The sequence below is a fragment of the Lynx rufus genome, unplaced genomic scaffold (genome assembly GCF_022079265.1).
Source record: "Lynx rufus isolate CCGP_SWC_20201006 ecotype Redwood Valley unplaced genomic scaffold, mLynRuf1.p SCAF_7, whole genome shotgun sequence".
Classification (NCBI taxonomy): domain Eukaryota; kingdom Metazoa; phylum Chordata; class Mammalia; order Carnivora; family Felidae; genus Lynx; species Lynx rufus.
The window spans coordinates 49,676,478-49,696,539 of NW_025814889.1; the positions used below are offsets into that span (position 1 = coordinate 49,676,478).

Sequence of the window (20,062 nt, forward strand, 5' to 3'; positions counted from 1 at the left end):
CAATTCTGTGCTTCTAGCTTGCCCTTTTGACCTGCAAGTAATGTATGAGGTGATACTTTCATACCATGTGAATAGCTAGTTCGCCACAAACTTTTCAATCAGTGTCTTTTGTATCCGGGTCTGGGATTGATGTCTCCTACGGCATTGATTCGGACTGCCCTTGGCTCACTTTAGCCAATAGAGTGCAGCTGAAGTGATGCTTTCCTAGCTGTTTCTATGATTCTGGGAGCCCTCAGCTGCCTTGTGAGGGTTCAGCTACTCTGTTAGAGAAGGCACTTGGAAAGGGAGAGGTTCTGGCCCTACACAGAGAACGAGAAGGACACCAAGTGTCCCAGCAGAGCTTGCCTGTATCAATTATTTCGTTAAGCATGGCAAAGTGATGTGGTTTATAATTTGGTTCTTTGTGCTGTTGAGTCCTACAGTTTTCTTCTCCCTTCCCCTCAGATGCTAACACTTCTTCCACAAAAGATTTCTCATCAGATAGTAGCTATGCGATGAATCTTGGTTAAGTGAGTGAATGGCTGAAATACTGTGTTCTAGTGTATCCAGGCTTCCCCAAACTGCCAGTCCCCTTTCTCTATAATCTCTGTGTTTATCATTGATTCCTCAAATGTTATTGATGATTGGCTGCGTGTCACTTAAGTGCAGTGATGGGGAGCTGGGTGAGGGGAGGTAGAAATTTGTATACTAATGAAACGGTCTTAGTCTCTTGGCTTTCGGGAAGCTTCTCCTGTTGACAGCATCTGAATAGACAGTTCAACAAACAGTCCAACATAACCACTAGATTACGTGCCTGTGCCTGATGCATAGTGAACACCTAAATACTTAGTGACTGATTTAGGTAAGAATTGTATTTGTATATTATCTGTTAAGGTTCCAGTGGGCTCAGAGGAAGCTTTTGTGATTGAAAGGCTCGGGAAAGTTCCCAGGCCGACGTAGAGTAGGATTTTTGATTGGGGTGACCTGGCATGCAAGCTAGATACTTTAGACAGTGAAAAGGAGTGCTGAAATACTTTAAATGATATATAATTAAAAAATATTTATCAACTGACTTTTTATATTTTAGTGAATCTTTTATTCAAGAGTAAATAGCTCTATTCAAAAACTTTTAAAAAACAATTCATTCTAAAACAAAATATATTAATGTACATCAAAACCAAAAAATGGGGGCGCCTGGGTGGCTCAGTTGGTTAAGCGGCCGACTTCAGCTCAGGTCATGATCTCACGGTCCATGAGTTCGAGCCCCGTGTGGGGCTTCTGTGCTGGCAGCTCAGAGCCTGGAGCCTGTTTCAGATTCTGTGTCTCCCTCTCTCTGACCCTCCCCCGTTCATGCTCTGTCTCTCTCTGTCTCAAAAATAAATAAACGTTAAAAAAAAAATTAAAAAAAAAGCCAAAAAATGTATTCGTATTAATTACCTCAGCATTATAAAGCAACATAAGTTGAGTTATTGCCCTGCTTTAACCAGTTTCTTAACTGTATCAATCTATTATGTCATTGGTATTTTTTTTTAAGATTTTTTTTTTATTTTGAGAGGTGGAGGGAGGGGCAGAGAGAGAGAATCCTGGGCAGGCTCTGCACTGACAGCGATGTGGGGCTTGAACTCACAAACAGTGAGATCATGACCTGAGCTGAAAGCAAGAGTCAGACGCTTAACCAACTGAGCCACCTTGGTGCCCCTATCATTGATATTTTTTTGAAGAACATTGAAAATGTTTTTTGAAGAACATTGAAAATTTTTTTAAATAATTACAATGTTCACTAATTTTTTTTAAGTTGCATTTTATTTTTTCTTAAATTTGAAATTCTTGACACCTTCAATTGATTCTTCTCTGTAGAACATATTATTTCTAATTGAGAACATCCTTTCTGTACAGATGGTGAGGTATCTGGTAAGCTTATAGCAAATTCTGTAAGTGGAGGGTGTTCTCAGTTCTCATTTTTTAAAAACTGAAATGCATAAATATTTTGGCACAAATAGTTTCACAGCTAATGTATTTTTGCCTCCATCGCAAACAAAATAATATGTAATTTGATAAGAGAGAACTTGTCAAATAAGATGTCTCTGCTTAAGATTCTTTGGAATGTTTTGCTAAATCTAAATACTGTAAAATCTCAAACCTTCTCAATTTCATTTCCTTCCAGTACAGAATATAAGTGTAACCAACTTAAAATAGAAATTTATGGTAACTAGTCTTCAAATATGGACCAGGTTTCTGGGATTCATGTCGCCTACAGCATTGATTCGGGCTGCCCTTGACTCACTTTAACCAATAGTTTTTCAGAAGTGATGCTTTACTGCCTGTTTCTATGATTCTGGGAGCCCTGAGCTGCCTTGTAAGAGGTTCAGCTACCCTGTTGGAGAAGGCATTTGGAGAGGGAGAGGTTCCTGCTCTACATGGAGAAAGAGAAGGCCATCTAGTGTCCCAGCAGAGCCCAGTCTTCTAGCTGCCTTCTGTAAGGCACTGGGTATATGAGTGAAACCACTTTGCACGTCCCAGCTCCACTTGACCCACAGAATCAGGAGAAATAATAAAAGAGTTGCTGATTTTAGCCATGGCATTTTGTTGTGATTTGCTTTACAGCAGTAGATACTCAAAACAGATTAAGTTGTGGTATTCCAAAGTGCAGCTTTAGAATTTTAAAACTAAGCACCTTATTTACTACTTGAAATGCCCTCATTTAATTTGTTGAAATTTTGTCTTTACTTTTGTAGTGATAAATCTTAGTGTCTTCCTGGGTGCAATATTTACAATTGTCACCCATGCTAGTGGTTCACTAAGTTTCAAAAGCTGGAGGCTTTTGGTGTTTTATTTATTTAACAGGTTTTTTTTTTTTTTATAAAGATTTTCAACTGATTTTGAAAAACAGTAAAGCCAAAAACCATGCAAAGGTCTTGTTTATAGAATAGTTTAGGGCTAGTTGTACATCAGCTTCGATTGACTGACAAAATAGTCCTTGCTCTTCCAAGAGTAAGATGAATATTTCTAATATTCATCTGATGATGATCAGTAAAGAGAATGTGCATACTGCCGGGAAGAAGTATTTATTTTTAATTAAACATCAGCTTTCTCAGAAAGATCAGGTAGTTCACTTATTCTGTGTGTATATGAAATATTTAAAATTTGACAGCTATAGCTTGTACTTTGTTACAATGTGGAAGTTTATTTGGATGAAACTGTAAATTATGTGTCTGTCACATCCATATCCAGGTATCTTTCTGCTCCATAGATTTCTTAATTTAATGAGAAATTGTTTTTATCATAATAGTATATTCCAACAAAATTTGTACCCATGTTATCGTTGCAAAATCAAATAATGATGTGTTCAACACCATCCTCTTTAACTGAATTTACAGTGGGGGTCACCATGATGTCAGATGTTTTACCTTCAACAAAACAGACTTCTAAATTTTTTTTCTTGGATTTGATAAATTTGATTTTTAAAATGAGCCAATATTTGAATTAATTTAACACATTTTCTCTTTAAAGCACCCGTGACTCTGATATAAAACTGGTATTTTCTAGTTATTTGTGAAGTTAGGCTTCTAGAGCCAACAACTTAGTAGCCACTGCTCTACTTCTTATACACACGCTAGGAAATTTGGATTAAAAATGAGCAGTATTGGGGCGCCTGGGTGGCGCAGTCGGTTAAGCGTCCGACTTCAGCCAGGTCACGATCTCGCGGTCCGGGAGTTCGAGCCCCGCGTCAGGCTCGGGGCTGATGGCTCAGAGCCTGGAGCCTGTTTCCGATTCTGTGTCTCCCTCTCTCTCTGCCCCTCCCCTGTTCATGCTCTGTCTCTCTCTGTCCCAAAAATAAATAAACGTTGAAAAAAAAATTTATAAAAAAATGAGCAGTATTTAGAGTACAGATCTGCCTCAGCATATGGTGGGGTCACGCCCTGACGAACGCATCGTACGTTGGACATATTGTAAGTGGAAAATCCGTTTAATACACCGAATCCAACAAACATCATAGCTTAGCCTAGTTTACCTTAAACATGCTCAGAACACTTACATTAGCAAGTGGGCAGGATTATCTGACACAAAGCCTATTTTATTTATTTTATTTTATTTTATTTTATTTTATTTTATTTTATTGAGACAGAGAGAGAGAGTGAGCAGGGGAAGTGCGGGGCGGGGGGGGGGGAGAGAGAGAGAATGAATGAATGAATGAATGAATCTTAAGCTCCATGTTGGGCATGGGGCCATATGTAGAGCTCGATCCCACGACACTGGGATCGTGACCTGAGCTGAGATCAAGAGTCAGACGCTCAACCCACTGAGCCACCCAGGTGCCCCTCAGGGCCCTTGGTGCCCCTCAAGTAGTCATAGAATGTATTAAATCCTGTACTGAGAGCGAGAAACAGAATGGTTGTTATGGGTGCAGGGGGTTTGTCAGCGTATGGGTGGTTTACCCTCCTGATCTCGAGGCGGACTGGGAGCTGTGGCTGTTGCTGCCCAACATGATGAGAGAGGATCCTACCACATACCGCTATCCTGGGAAAAGGTCAAAATTCAAAATTCGAAGTATGGTTTCTACTGAATGCATATTGCTTTTGCATCACTGTAAAATTGAAAAATTGTAAATTGAACCATTGTAACTTGGGGACCATCCATACTCATTTTATCTAAAAGGAAAGTCATGCTTCAGAACTTTATGGAACTGCATCTTCTGAGGCCGTGTTAAAAAGCCATCTTTAAGCACAGGCTTCTTAACATAACTGCTAATTTTTGAAGTATGTATAAAGATGCTTTTTAGCAGATTTGGGTCTTAGAGTGAGTGACATCTCTGTAGAGCTATGTTGGCACACTGTAAACGTTGAAAAGCATTTTGTGCAAATTACAGATCATCGGTTTTTCGGAAAAATGGAAGTTCAGAATTTAATATTTCATTAAGCATACTTTTTTTGAGCTCATTGTTGCTAATAGATTTTTTCAAACTAAAAAGGACTAACCCTAAATAGTTTTAGATTTACAGAATGTAAAAAATGACAAAAACATTGCTTTCAGTTCGTTCTCCTCTAGGAATCTAGATATTCCCCATACACGTTCCTTATTTGCCTAACGTACAGTTTCTCACACTTCTCATGCCCTACTGACTGGTGGTGTGGTGTGTCTGCGTCTCTTGTGGGTTTGGGCCCAGGCCAGGGCACAACTGGCCGGTTAGATTCAAATGACTGCAGAGACACAAGAGTGTTGTGTATTTCTCCTACCACCTCCCAAGACTGGAAGGAGTTAGCTGTTGGTAGCCACAGATGTCCCAAGTACCCTCAGTTTTCAGTGAATGTCCTGCATTCCGGGAGTGTTAGTTTTGTTATGTCTGGAAGATGGGGGAAGAGTCGAATTGTGGTCTCTTTACAGAGTGAAGTACATATTAGAGTGAGATCTCTGTTCACTACACTTTCCTCTTACATGATTACTGGAGAATACGGTAGAAGCTGGGGTCTCTGAAACCCAGCCTGGTTTATTTTGTTCATTAAAAATTTTATTTTATGTTTTTATTTGAGAGAAAGAGTGTATGTGAGCAGGGGAGAGGGGGAGAGAGAGAGAGAGAGAGAGAGAGAGAGAGAGAGAGAGAGAGAAAGAAAGAGAAAGAATCCCAAGGCGGCCCTATGCTCAGTGCGGAACCTGTTGTGGGCCTCCATCCCACGACCCTGGAAACATGACCTCAGCCAAAATCAAACGTTGGAAACTCAACCAACTGGAACGTTGGAAACTCAACCAACTGAGTCACCCACATGCCCATATTTTATTTATTAAAATAATGAAATATGGAAGCAATGCTAAACCGGATGGGACAGGGAGTGTCAACTGAGTGTGTCCTGGGCCAATTAGGATGACAGGTTGACTCTAGTGAGGACCAGAAGCTCAGCAGATGGACCTGATTGTGCTGAGTATTTGATTTTACTCCAGTGGTCAGAGCGTGGATGCAGAGGGATCAGCTCTGATGGTTTGTTCCAGTCTGTGAACTTTCCACACAGAGACTTAGCTGAGGATATTTGTGGGTACTGCGCAGAAGGAATTCTTCCTTGATTTTTGTGCTCTGTGAACCTTCCAGCTGCTTCTAGAATACCAGCTCTTCTTGGACTGTTTACTCTCCAGATGGCACCAGAGAATAGGCAGCTCTTATTTGTCCGAAGGCAAAGTGTGAAGACTGAAATGGTACAGTCAGTGGACTGATGAGGTTATGACCACTCTCTCCTCCCAACTACCATTGTTCTGGTTCAGGCTACCACCTGCTGTTGCATGAGCCTCCTATTGGCTTCCCCACAGCAGCCAGAGGGACCTCCTAAAATGTAAATCTAAATCAGATAATTTCATTCCTCCACACAGAGTTCTCTGAAGACTTCCTGTCTCACATCTAAAGTCTTTTCTGTGCTGAAAAAGTCCTTCTTAAGGGGCTTTCAAACCTTACGGGCCATGCTTCACAACAGGCCATGTACTTTATATTACAGCCATGTAGTACATGCCTACATATGTATAATTGAAACAAAATGTCTGTACATGACCCTTATCTGTATTGTATATAAGGTGTCCTGATGTTTTCCATTTTGTTTCTTCTTTTTAAAAAATACTGGTTGTAGCTGACAAAGTTGATTTCATGACATGTCCATGGGTCATGGCTCTCAGTGTGGAGAACATTTTACTCTATGACCTGGTCCATGCCTGCCTCTTTGACCACTATCTCTGCCACTCCCAGTCCTCCTTGTTTACCATCCCCCAGTTACACCTGTGTCCCTGCTTTGCCTCAAACATGACATGTTCGCTCTTGCTTTAGGGCTTTTGCATTTGCTCCGCTCTCTGCCTACAGCACTGTTTCCCCTGGTTGATGGTCTCTTTGCTCACCTCCTTATTTAATATGGGGCTCTGCTCCGTTGTTTTCATACCAGAAATTCTCCCTGAGCATGCCCATCCCTGCATTCTCCTTTCTCTTATCCTATGTAACATACGTTCCATAACGTGTTCAACATATATTTATACGTTTATATGTCTTATCTCATTAGAAGAAGCTTTGTGAGAGTATGGATTTTGTTTTTTCATTCACTGCTGAATCCACAGAGCCTCAAGCAGTGCTGGCACCATCGTATGTACTCCCTTTTTATTAGTTGAATGAAAGAATAAATGTAATCCATTGACGGATTTGTATCGACCAAACTTTCTAGGAGCAAAGTCCCTGATCTTAAGTTTAGGCTATCGACTTTGGCACGGAGACCCCTATATAACACTCAGTGAGCAGGCCTAATGCCATTTGGTCCAGGAATTCTGGGGTCCTGTGTACCTGCACATGTACTGGAAAGAGAATGTGGTATCAGGGAAAGTCTGGACCTTTGGCCCCATAGACTCCTTAACTATGCAGAAGGGCATTGCTATGGGTGGGCCGGTGTGGGCCTGTCTCACCCAGGTGTGATATTAGTATCATATAGGATTTATATAATAATCAGGTTCTGTCTGGTGGCCTGTGGTGCTAATGCTTTGGTGATCTTTTCTACGGGAGCAGTAATGGTGGCATTCTGATGTTATCCCTTCCACCTGGCATCATACAGCCGTGTCAGGCTGGGTTTGTGGAAGAGCTCAGTGGCAAGGTAGGTCACGACAGGTTTGGAGTGTGAAATGCCCCAGGGAGGCGTCCTACGATGCTGATGTCTGGACTACAGTACCAGATACCTTACTGGTTTACCTACTGTAGTCTCTCTCCACCTGTCCTGCACACTCCTGCTTGTGTGCCTCGTAATTCAAAAGAGTTTAATGTAGCTTGTTTTTACTGCTCAGTAAGATAAAGCTTGCACTTGGTAAAGATTTTCAGTTTTATGGAACTGCAACATGAGAAAGTAGAAATTTTATATAATTCTAGCTCTGAAGAGAAGAAACCCTCCTATCAATTTGGTATGTATTCTACTTTTTTTTGCACATGTACCAACAGAGATATGTTTTATACTTGTATTGTTTTTGTAAACATTTTTATTTTAGAAAATCACTGCTGTGCGGGTCGCTTATTTTCACGGAGTAATGCACCATGATCGGTTTTCCATGACAGTACTTACTGATCTACCTCATCCTTTTTAATGGCTGGATCATATTCTGTTTTATGGATCTGCTATATTTGATTGAACCAGTCATGGATCTTGGTACCCCTTGTAATAATAGTATCATAAATACCTTTTCATATTTGTATTTGTGTATTTGTGTAAGCGTTTCTATGGGACATATTCTGTATGCTGATTATTTTTAAAAAATACTTCTTTGATTCTGTTACAGCCCAGTTTGGAAATCTTCAGAGGCTCTGATCACTTACAGGAGAAAGTCTAGACCAGTGCTGTCTAATAGAAATACAATGTGCGGGGTGCTTGGGTGGCTCAGTTGGTTAAGTGTATGACTCTTGATTTTGGCTCAGGTTGTGATCTTGCTGCTTGTGAGATCAAGCCCTGCATTGGGCTCTGTGCAGACAGCACAGAGCCTGCTTGGGATTCTATCTCTCTTCTCTCTCTGCTCCTCTTTTCCACACACTCTCTGTCAAAGTAAATAAACTTAAAAAAAAAAAAATACAACGGGCAACACAAAGTAATTTAAGGTCTTCTAGAATCCACATTATAAAAGGTAAAAAACAGGTGAAAATTGTTTTAATAACTTTTTATTTAACCAAATATTTATTCAACCCAAATATTATATTGTCAGTGTATAATCAATACCAAGACATAATTACAGAGATATTTTGCATTCGTTTTGGTGCTAAATCTTTGAAATCTGCTGAGTATTTTATACTTAAAGCATATCTCAAATTGGACTGTTCCACATTTCAGATGCTTGGATGGCCACATGTGGCCAGTGGCTACTGATTGGATAGCACAGCTCTAGACTCCTTAGCCTTGCACTTAAGAAGCTTTACAAATAAGCCACAGTGAATCACGTAGAGCCAACTTGCTTTTACTCCTGACACTCTATTTCCCTTAAACCTTCAGAGGTTCCACTTTTTTCTTCTTGAATCCTGCCCATCCTTCGGGTAGGCTTTCTCAGCGTTGGCACTATTGACATTTGGGGCCAGTTACTCTCTGTTATTGGACCGTGCTGTTGGTCCTGAGCCTGTTACTGGTAGTGGTCTTGGTTAGGAATGCCCTCAGTGCCCACCTGGGTACATCATTTGTGGCAAATTCCATAGACAGTTCCCCTACCGGGGCTTCTATTTGTGGGTGGGCCACCTCTTCCTGTTCTTGTCACAGCTGCAGGGCACACTTCAGCAAAAATCATCAGGGAACTTTGAGGATCAAGACTTATTACTCACAGGTCCTGGAGAGTACACGGCACACCTGAGGGCCGCAGTGTGTAGTTTCAGGTAGAGAGAGAGCAAGTGTGCGTGCACAAGCGATGACCTGTGTCTTTATTTAGGGTCTCAGGGTGGGTGTCTAGGGTTTTGTGGGCTCTCTCTCTATTGGCTAATTTAAAGCAAAAGACCAGGAATTGGAGCATGAGAAGGGGAAGCAAGGTGACTCCGGTGGTTGTCTAGGTTACCCAGGGCTCTCTGAGAGAGGGACCTTCATGTGGGGGCGCTGTCTAGCTCCTTGTTGCTTGGTTTGTTAGCAGCAGTGTCATACAGCTGCTGATGTGTTTATTCAGGACAGATGTCCTGAAATGGATGCCTAAGCAATCAAAAGCTTAGTGTCAGGCACTTACACTACTGAGAGAGACTGTCCTGTACGTTGTAGGATGCTTAGCAGCATCCCTGGCCTCTGCCTACTAGATGCAAATGTCACTTTCCTACCACCAGCTGTGACAACCAAAAATGTCTCCAGACTGAAAACCTCTGCTTTAGGGTCAATCTCTCATGTCCACTTATTTACTAAGAGTTTTTTTTTAGCCAGCTGGATGAACTGACTCTGACCTTCCCTTCCTCTGAACTTGACTTATTGCCCAGCCATTGTGGTAGGTGTATGTTACAGGGAAAATGCCTTTTGTGGTCAAATGTTTGAGAAATGCTGAATTAAAGAAAATCCAAGAGTCTTTCTTTCCTGTGGGACTTTGTTGTAGAGGCTAATGTGCTAACTGCTTTATGTATCTCTAAGAGAAACTAACCCATGTAGCATGTCCCAAACTTACTGACCATTGTCATAGAAATTTATAATTTTTTTGAGTTTCCAGCAACTAACTCCTGTCCTCTTAGTGTTGGGCAATTCCATCAGGGAGGCACAAAGAGGAAGGAATGGATCTCTCCTCTTCCCTGCCGCCCACAGTCATGCATAGTTCAGGCTTTGGATGCTTTTATATGGAACTTGAGGCTCCGAGTGAGTTAGGTTAAGTGGTGGTGTCATTGTCCGCAGCAGCTGCTGTGACATCTTGGCCAGGCTATTGCTGTTAAATGCTGGCGTTGTTCTGTTTTTGGCTCTGTATTGTTGTCTTTGGTTCCTGTCTCTTTTCTGAGCTTGTTCCTCCAATCTCTTCTCAGTTATCTGAGTTTTTACCATCCTTCCCTTTTTGTTCCAGTCACCAAAGTCAGTTTTTGTCGTTTTTAAAGACTGAAAGATTCCTAACTGATTCTTTGGAAATGTTGGTTAAAAGCCAACATATGTCCCCATATTTTTTATATTATTCAGATCTTGCCAGTCTGTGACTTTATTCCCTAAGCTCTTTCAGGATAGCAGCAACCTGTTTCATGCCACTGCATTTCTCACCCCGTGTAGCACAATGCCTACAGGCCAGACAGGCTAAATGGAGAGGTAGTAGGACTTGCATTTGGGTGCTTCACTCCTCTAAGGGCTTCCGGCTCTCTGGCTACATAATTGCAGCCACCCCTAGCTGTTGAACCTTTGAGGCTGGTCACTGAGTGGTTATGGGCATCCTTGGAACAAGTGGATCTGAAACAGGGAGCCTGGAGACCGCAACAAACAGTACTTTTGATGCCAGAACAAGTGACTAGGTTCTCCTTTTGGTGTCTAGATTAACCTACAGGCAATAGCTGATGAATCGAGAAGAAGAATAATTGGGAGAAATTACTTAGTAAAGAGCAGCAATAGCTGGGAAAGGGCTCATGTCTTAAGGAGGGATGAAGGATAAGAGAAGATGGGGAGACCTTAAAATCACAATGGGATGCTGCTATGTGAAGCCAGTACAAGAGCACATGTATCTTATAATGTGAGCCCACACTTTCTTCCACTGTGATGTGTTCTGAAAGAATGTTATAACCCACATGGCTATGGATACAATACATACTAGAAATGAAAGCCAGAGGGAACAGGAGGGTAAGCAGAGAATATTCTAGATTGGTAAAGAAGGAACAAGTTAACAGATCATGTCAGATTGATGCCAGAAATCTAAGTTGAAGTATTTTATTTATTTAAAAATTAAAATAATATATTTATCTATTTTTTAGAGAGAGAGAGTGAGAGAGAAAGACAAAACATAAGCAGGGGAGGGGCAGAGAGAGAGAGGGAGACATAGAATCAGAAGCAGGCTCCAGGCTCTGAGCTGTCAGCACAGAGCCTGATGTGGGGCTCGAACCCATGAACCGTGAGATCTTGACCTGAGCTGAAGTCAGATGCTTAATCGACTGAGCTGCCTATGTGCCCCTAAGCTGAAATATTTTAGAGGGTGTAGTAAACTTAATATTCACCTGGACTTGGGTTAATAACCTAAAGAGTGGTCTTAATGGAGAATGTATGTGGGATAGGAGTTGAAGATTAGGGTCAGAGTGGCTCTGGGGAGATGTCATAGTAGTAAGGCTCTGTGACTAGTAGTAATATATGTTCTAAGTTGCTGGTGTCTTGGTTTCTATTTTTTTTTTTTTTTAAATAAGCTTCACCCCTAGCATGGAGCCCAGTGTGGCGCTTAAACTCATGACCCTGAGATTAAGACCTGAGCTGAGATCAAGAGTTGGACACTAAACCAACTGAGCCCGGGTGTCTTAGTTTTTAGACCATCCATCTGGGTTCTGAGAATTGGGTTTACACAGTAGGAGGTTGGAAAAGTTGGCGCATGTCCAGTGGGGGCGTGGATGCCCCAGAGAGCTTACCAGGGGCTTATTGGATCGTAGTAGACTTTGTGAAGAAAGCTAATTCTTATTCCTACCTGCTAGTAAGGATGGGGCTTCCAGTCTTTCTTGTATATTTTTGGCTTAGGAAGTGGGCAAGGCTGAGTCTGCTCATTTATATAAGTTGAGTATCTAATGAGCTTGGATGGATCAGGCATGCACTAACATCCAAAGCTCTTTTTTTTTTCTAGCCAAGCTGCCCTTTTCCAAGGCTGAGTTTAAAAGACCCTACATGGTTGGGGCTGCTGGGTAGTTCAGTCAGTTCGGCGTCCGACTTCGGCTCAAGTCATGACCTCATGATCTGTGAGTTTGAGCCCTGTGTTGGGCTCTGTGCTGAAAGCTCAGAGCCTGGAGCCTGCTTTGTATTCTGTGTCTCCCTCTCTCTGCCCCTCCCCTGCTCATGCTCTGTCTCTGTCTCTCAAAAATAAACATTAAAAAAAAAAAAAAGACTAGACATGGTCAAGTTGATATTTCACCAGTTACAGGGTCTGTGGTAAACAATAAATTTACTGTGGAGCGCCTGGATGGTTTAATTGGTTAAGCAACCGACTCCTGATTATGGCTCACATCATGATCTCACAGTTTGTGAGACTGAACCCTGTTGGGCTCTGTGTTGACAGCGTGGAGCCTGCTTGGGATTATCTATCTCCCTCTCTCTCTCTCTCTCTCTCTCAAAATAAATAAATAAACATTTTTAAAAATTTAATAAATTTACTGTGATGCAAGAGCCTTATTGAGCAACTATTTTTGTGCTAGGCACTTGTGCATGTGGAAAGGTCTGGCTGATTCCTGGGAAGTTGCAAATTAGAACTGGAAATAAACAGAAAAGAATGAAAAGAAAAATTGGGAAATTTAGTCTTTCTTCCTTTTCCCAAATTTGGGGGATAAAAATCTCCAATGAGCTATCACCATGTATTTTTCTCTATTAGGAACAAAGGTCAAATCAAAACACAAATAAACCTCCTTTCACAGAGTTACCGTTTGAAATACTCTGAAGAAGTGCGAGAACCTCCAGGGAAGCACCCGTGGAAGTGACAGACTACATGGTAGAGTTGTAAGGAAAATGATTTGTCTCCATTGAGACTTAACACAGGAACGATAACAATAATAAAAAATTGTGAGAAGAGTCTCTGAGAATAAATTTATAGCTGACAGAAGGGCCTGAAAGCCACCCAAATGGCACACTAAGAGACACAGTAGGATATTTTTTCATGGGAGAGTTTTAAGAAAAGAGTATTACCGCCTTCCAATTATGGCTTCATGTCGATTCTCCCCAAAGGCACGTGCACTTGAAACCCCTCCTGGCCCGTAAGAGAAGATTCTATGGTACTGATGAGATTGTGTGCATTAGAATCACTTCTCCTGGAAAGGAGACGCTAAAGGGTACTCGAATAAAGTATTAAAAATTATGAAGGACATAACAAAGGCCAATCAGTCCTTTCTTTTCCCCAGACCCCATAATATGAGAACAAGGGTTATTTGATGAAATTAAAGAGTAGCAAATTAAGTGCTAATAAAATGAGATAGTCACTTATATAATTCATTACCATGGGAGGTCACAGAGGCAAATTCTGTGGCTGGATTAAATATGGGGCCAGATAATTTTATGACCACTAATGATATTTTTAACAGTGGAGGCTGATACTGCAAGAGAAGTCATCCTATTACATTCTCCAGTAGGTGGTTTGCAGGGACCTCTGGCGAGTGATGTCTGTGAAGTATGAGAGCAGGCCTTGTGGGTTCTAACCTTTGGTGGGGAATATTACTAAAAATTAGTTTTTAAGGTGGATGTCCTCAGGTATTCCATGCATGCCTCAATCCCAAATTCTCTTGTGGAGATCCACAAGTTCCTTTACTGGAAACAGCTGGGGTGCAAAGTTCCATTATACAAGGTGAATAAGTTCCAGAGATCTAGTGTACGGTAATGTGACCATTGTTAACAATACTTTATCGTGTGCTTGAAATCTGCCCAGAGAGCAGATCTTAATTGTTCTCAGCACACACAAAAAAGGGAAAAAGAGAAAATGGTGTGAAGTGATAGATAGGTTAATTAGCTTGATTGTGGTGATTATTTCGCAGTGCATATGTATATCAAAACATCAAGATGTGTATCTTAAACATACACAATTTTTATTTGTCAGTTATACCTCAATAAGGTGGTGGGGGGAAAAAGTAAACGCTCATTTTGTTTTAAAGCAACTGGGAAAGGTGTTGCTCAGAATTCGATCATGGCTGGTGTCGGGGAACCATTCGGCTTATTTATTGAATGCCGCCCATGTGTCAGGCACTTGGCTTGGAGTTTTAAAAATCTGTGGGGAATGTGAACATTTCGGCAAATCAGTGTATTCAGAATGAAGGGGTCTGCGCTAACGGTAGACTAGAGAGTAGCCTTAAGTGCAAAGAAACAAGGGAGTAGCTCAACTGGTATGGTTCGGAGAAGGTTCACAGAGAAGGTAGCATGCGAACTGAGTCCTAAAGGTTGGGTAGGAGTTCACTGTATTGGCAAGATAATGAAGGGCAGAAGGAGCAGACAGCGTGCACAGGTCCAGAGGCAGAACGTGACAGGCTTGCCAGTGAACTCCTGATAGTTTAGAAACGCTGTACCACAGGGTTGGAGGAGCAGAGAGGGAGAAGAGGGTCATATGAGGACAGAGGCAGCCAGGCTGTGGAGCGTCCTGGACCTCTCTCCAGTAGCAGTGCTTCCATTGGTGGTAGTGGTAGAGAAGCGGTGGGGAGGGGCTTCCAGAAGTGTCACATGAATGATAAAGGACGGCCCCTCAAAGCCTTGCCCCACCAGCATAGGCTTCCCTCTTTTGGCCACTGACAACAGTGGCTTGGTGGTGAGCCTTGTATTTCACACAACTCTTTGTGTCATTGGTTTTACTACCTGCCTGAAACGATCTTTACCACAAACCTAATCACCGTTACTAGTTTTTGTTTTTGTTTTTTTAAGAATCTCCCCTGTCTTTGGGTATAGAGGTGTTCTTATAGGTCTTATGATTAGGATGAGTCTGATGTGTCTGTCTGGTCTTATTTCTTTGGGCTTTACCTAGAACCCATCTCTGTGTAGGGAAGAAGAGGCAGATTTCATTTGCTTGACCTTAGACTCCCATTTTCTCTGTGATGTTGGCTCAGTAGACAAGCAGGAAAACACACAGTGTCTTTGAGGAGCAGATGGAGTGAAATGTTAAAAATCTGTTTTGTTAAATGATTTCGGCTAACAAAATAGTTTAATTGAAAAAAAAAAGCACCCAGACTTTGCTCTTTATTCAGTGATATTTAAATAAGTATATCATTATTAATCACTCAAACTCGCACTTCGAATTTCTACAACATTAATATTGATAAGAGGAATCAATTGGAAATGAGAGAATTTTTTTTTTTTGTAGAAACGTGGTCTTATCTCTGTGGTAGATGCAAATACTTTATTATTATTATTTGTGTTGTTATGTAGTGCAGTATGCAATCAGCGGTTTTCCCCATCACATTGTAGAGAATTGTGTACCGTAGTCCCCTCTTATCCATGGAGAATATGTTCCAAGACCACCCCTAGTCGATGCCTGAAACTGTGGACAGTGTTTGACCCTACATATATACCATATTTTTTCCTATACATATACACCTATGAGAATTTTTAATTTATAAATTAGGTACAGTAAGAGATTAACGGCAATAAGTAATAGTAAAATAGAACAATTATGACAATATGCTATAATACAAGTCATGTGAATGTGGTCTCTCTCAGAATATTTTATTGTACTGTAGTCACCCTAGTGATGATGTGAGATGATAAAATACCTATCTGATGAGAGGAAATGAGGTGAATGATGCAGACATTGTGAGCTAGCATTAGGCTACTATTGACCTTCTGATACCTCAGGAGGAGGATCTTCGGTTTTTGGACTGCAGTTGACCACAGGTAACTGATATGCAGGAAGCAAAATCATGGATAATTGGGACATATTTCCTAATGAATAACCTTTCCCACTGTGTTTTTTTTAAGCCTCTTCTAAGAAGAAGTTGCTGGAGGGATATAAAAATGAAGTTATTTATAGAAGGTAGAAGATGCTGGAGGGATATAAAAGTGAGGTTATTTGCAGAAGGTAAATGGGTGTGTGCTCAATTTACTCTAAGGTCACCTCTGTTATACAGAGTGCTGGTGGATAAAAGTGAAATACATGTGCACCACCCTGTGTTTGGTGTTAGATACTCAAAGATAAGATCATGACTCACAGTACAGTGAGCATAGGAGACCATTTTACCATGACTCCTGGCTGAACTAAATACAAGTTGTATAGTACAGCTGTATCCAAAATGTTAGCTCTATCTGAGGAGCTTGGCAGTGTTTTCACCAAAGCTAACATGTAGGCTGGGTTCAAAATAGAAGTTACAGTTAACTAAGATGGAGGGTAGGATCGAGGTAGGAAAGAGCATTTCAAAACCGAAGCAATAGAGATGTCTCCCAGACTTTTGAACACCTTGTTTCTTTCTTTCCCTTTTTGAAACTTCTGTTCTATCAATGTTGTAATTTCTAATACATTTTGAAATAGTCTCCTTTGAGGAAAGAATGGGATATATCATATCAGCCTCTAGTAGAGACTAATCTTGTCAGTAGGGTGTAGTGATCAAGGGTTCCTTTAAGCCCCAACATTAATTCACTAGGCAGTTTATTAATCATTTGTTCTCCTGGACGGGGCACTTACAAATGTCTTTGCCGTCAGATGTGAGGCACATGGCAGGAGTAATGTAACATTTTCCTCTGTTAGATATGTCTGTGTAACGAATCAATACAAGTTCTTCCGGTTCCTCCTGTACTTGATTTTACATGAAGTATGCCTTTTCATGACCAAGCTTCTTTCAACAAGGCTATTGATTTGTAATTGTGCAAAAAAGAAACAGAAGCTTTATAAGAGCTTCGATGCAAAATGATATATCCTTCCAAGGACTGCGTGAAAATAGGTGAATATATTTGATAAAGAAGTGTTCTTCTTTCCCCTTTAGACCTTAGCTGGATCTCCAAAATACAAGTGAATCAACCAGCAGTTCTGAGGCGTGCAGAGCAAATCCAGGCTCGCAGAATGGTGAAAAAGGAGTGGCAAGTAAGGTTTCTTCTTGAGCATTCTATTCCTGTAGTTTACAATGCCTGGTCTCTTCCCTCAAGGCCACAATATTGAATTTTGCTCAAGATGCATCTAAACTTAAAAGATTGCAGCTGTCCATGACTTATTTTAATAATTCATATATGATGATGATGGGTTGGCGAAAGATAACACATTTATCCGAACAAGTTAAACATCTTACCACTCTTGAGTGGCAAAGCCGCAAATGAATTTGAGGCATCTTTATTCATGAGTGAATTAAATGGCGTATTTCCTCAACACATTTATTCAGTTCCTTAGACATACCTTCTTTGGTTGTCTTCTATTCTAATTTTTAAACCATAACATCTAAACCTGGTGTGTCTGCTGTTGAGGCCCTTAGGCATAAAAGTTGACCTTCTTTGACCACCGTGTTTACCTTAGTATTAATTTTCATAAATCATTTTCCAAAATTCAAAAAGTGATGTTTCATGGGGTACTTGTGGTCAGCATATCCTTCAGTGGATACTGACCAAAGATGTGCTGTGGATCACAGGACTAGAAGGAATTCAGAATTCATTTCTCAAGTGAGGCAAAATATTGCCATTGAATCCTTTAGGGTGACATTTCTCATTTGACTCATCCTTGGAAATATTCTAATTGAAAGATAAAAGGAAATTCATTAGAATGAATTACAAACTATGAATATTGTTTTAAAAATGGGGTTGGGATACAGTGAGAAAAAAAACAGCAAAGAAATTAGAGACTTCTTTTTTAATGTCTCATCCTAGATCTCAAGGGTGGAGGTAAAAATATCAGATAGAGATCCTCTTATTCCCAAGTTCTCTCATATCATGGTAGCCATCAGGGCTCCTGGTGGATAAGATGGGGAGGTGTGATGTGGGGAGGCTTGCTCTATTAGGGATTTCACTTTGAGATAGCTACGGAAGGAAAATAGTTTTAAGACTACTCTGTACCCCTCTTTTATTTTGTTCTCTGCAGTGTTCATCTTTTTGGTCTCTGTTGAGCAATGTCTATATCATATAGAGAATGACATGCCTGAGAACAGTGTAGATGTCAGATTTTAGCACAAATGTTTGTCTAATGATTTCCTGCTAACTAACTGGGTTGTTGACGATTTTTTTTTTTTTAATCTTGTTTTTACTTTTCTTAAACCAGGCTGCTTGGCTCCTGAAAGCTGTTACCTTTATAGATCTTACTACACTCTCAGGTGATGACACATCTTCCAACGTTCAAAGGCTTTGTTATAAAGCTAAGTATCCAATCCGGGAAGATCTCTTAAAAGCTTTAAATGTGCATGATAAAGGTAATGTTGTTGTGTATAATCTGTCTGTGTTTACCCCTTTACAGTACTAATTACTAAATCTAAGAGGACTTAAGATTCAGCTGCTTAAATGATAATAGCAGTAAGATCCACTGGTAGATTTGTGTACATAGCAAATAATTGAGATTCTTCTCTAAAAAACAGCAGGGAGAGAATCTGAATCTCTTTTTTTAGGTCAGTTCTTCCCATCATGGATTAAAGTTGCTGGTAGAGAGTTTCTTTATTTTTCTTTCTACTTCTTCAGTGTGGGAAATTTTCCATCCAGTGACTCTAAAATACTGATTCTCATTCCCTAGCCACATGTGCAAAAGCCAGTCTCATTACTTAATAATCACATCTCATACATAAAGTATTTTCTGTGAGTAAATGAAATACTTTTGAGAATAAAATGCAAATGGGGAATATTGCATGCTCGTATATTAGGTTAGATCTTTTGAAAAAAGTTATATTCACTCTCTTAGTATACATGAAAGAAAGGACTTTCTAAAGTTGCCGTAAGTTTAGAATGTTAACATTTTAGGAAAGGAGGAGACCTTTCTTTGAGAGTTGATCCTCTGTATCTAAATGAGGAAACCGAGATCTGGAAGGCTAACAGCATTTCCGGGATGATGTGCGTATCACTCACTGGGCTGGTTTTAGGAGCTTTTCATGGAGAGATGCTTCATGATCCCCGAGTGCCTGTCTGTAATGAATGCAGCTAGAGATGCTGCTTTGGTCCAATAGCTGGTGTTTTATCCCAAGTAGTTTGTAGATAATTTGTAGACCTATAACGCCACAGCTTTTGAAAAATATTTATGATGTTTCTTTTGAGTTGACAATAAAAACACCACCTGTTTGTAGGTGTTGTTATACAAAGTTATTAAAAGTAACAGCCCTGAGGGAGGGGCTGAAAAAAGTAACAACTTCATATGAGTCTTATGCTCTTGTTTTGTTTTATATTGGCTATTTGATTTTTATTTGATTTTTTTTTTAGATTTAAGAGCTTATTCTTCCAAATAAGGGCTCCAGATTCAGATTTTATTATTTCTTGCAACAGAGGGAATAGGATCAATTAAATGTCATTTTGCTATATTACCTTGTAAGGTTCACGTCCATTTTTTTTTCCCATCCACTGTCTGTTTGCTGTAGAAATCTGGATTTTGTTATCTACATGAAATAAAATATCGTCACTGAGTCAAGACCATTATGTTTACCATTTAGGAATTTTTAAAAAGTGGTATTAAATATTATCCTCAAAGAGTAGCATCATGATTGTTTTATTCCATGACTTTAACAGTTAGAAAATGACCCATATTGTCAAGACCTGGAAGGGAATGTGGAGAGTCAAAGCTTTTTCTTTATTAAATTTTTTTTTAATGTTTATTTATTCTTGAGAGAGAGAGAGAGAGAGAGAGAGAGAGAGATCAGGGGAGGGGCAGAGAGAGAGGGGGACACAGAATCCAAGCAGGCTCCAGGCTCTGAGCTGTCAGCACAGAGCACGACGCAGGGCTCGAACCCATGAACCGTGAGATCATGACCTGAGCCGAAGTCAGATGCTTAACCAACTGAGCCACCCAGGCGCCCCTAAAACTTTTTCATTCAGTGCAGCGTCATGGGGGAGTTACTTTTCCTGCCATTTTGATT

The 20,062-nt window shown here is 40.5% G+C and overlaps 1 protein-coding gene across 4 annotated transcripts in view; it reads left to right on the plus strand.

Moving 5' to 3' along the window:
• DERA (deoxyribose-phosphate aldolase) overlaps positions 1-20,062 on the plus strand; it is a 119,885-nt gene that overhangs the window by 33,505 nt on the left and 66,318 nt on the right. For 3 of the 4 annotated variants that reach the window (XM_047066159.1, XM_047066160.1, XM_047066158.1), the window contains 2 exons: positions 17,018-17,115; positions 18,274-18,421. In XM_047066159.1, the coding sequence (XP_046922115.1) occupies positions 17,018-17,115; positions 18,274-18,421 (246 nt within the window). Of the gene's footprint in view, positions 1-9,850; positions 9,916-17,017; positions 17,116-18,273; positions 18,422-20,062 lie in introns of all 4 variants that reach the window. The other variant, XM_047066161.1, reaches the window with a different exon arrangement.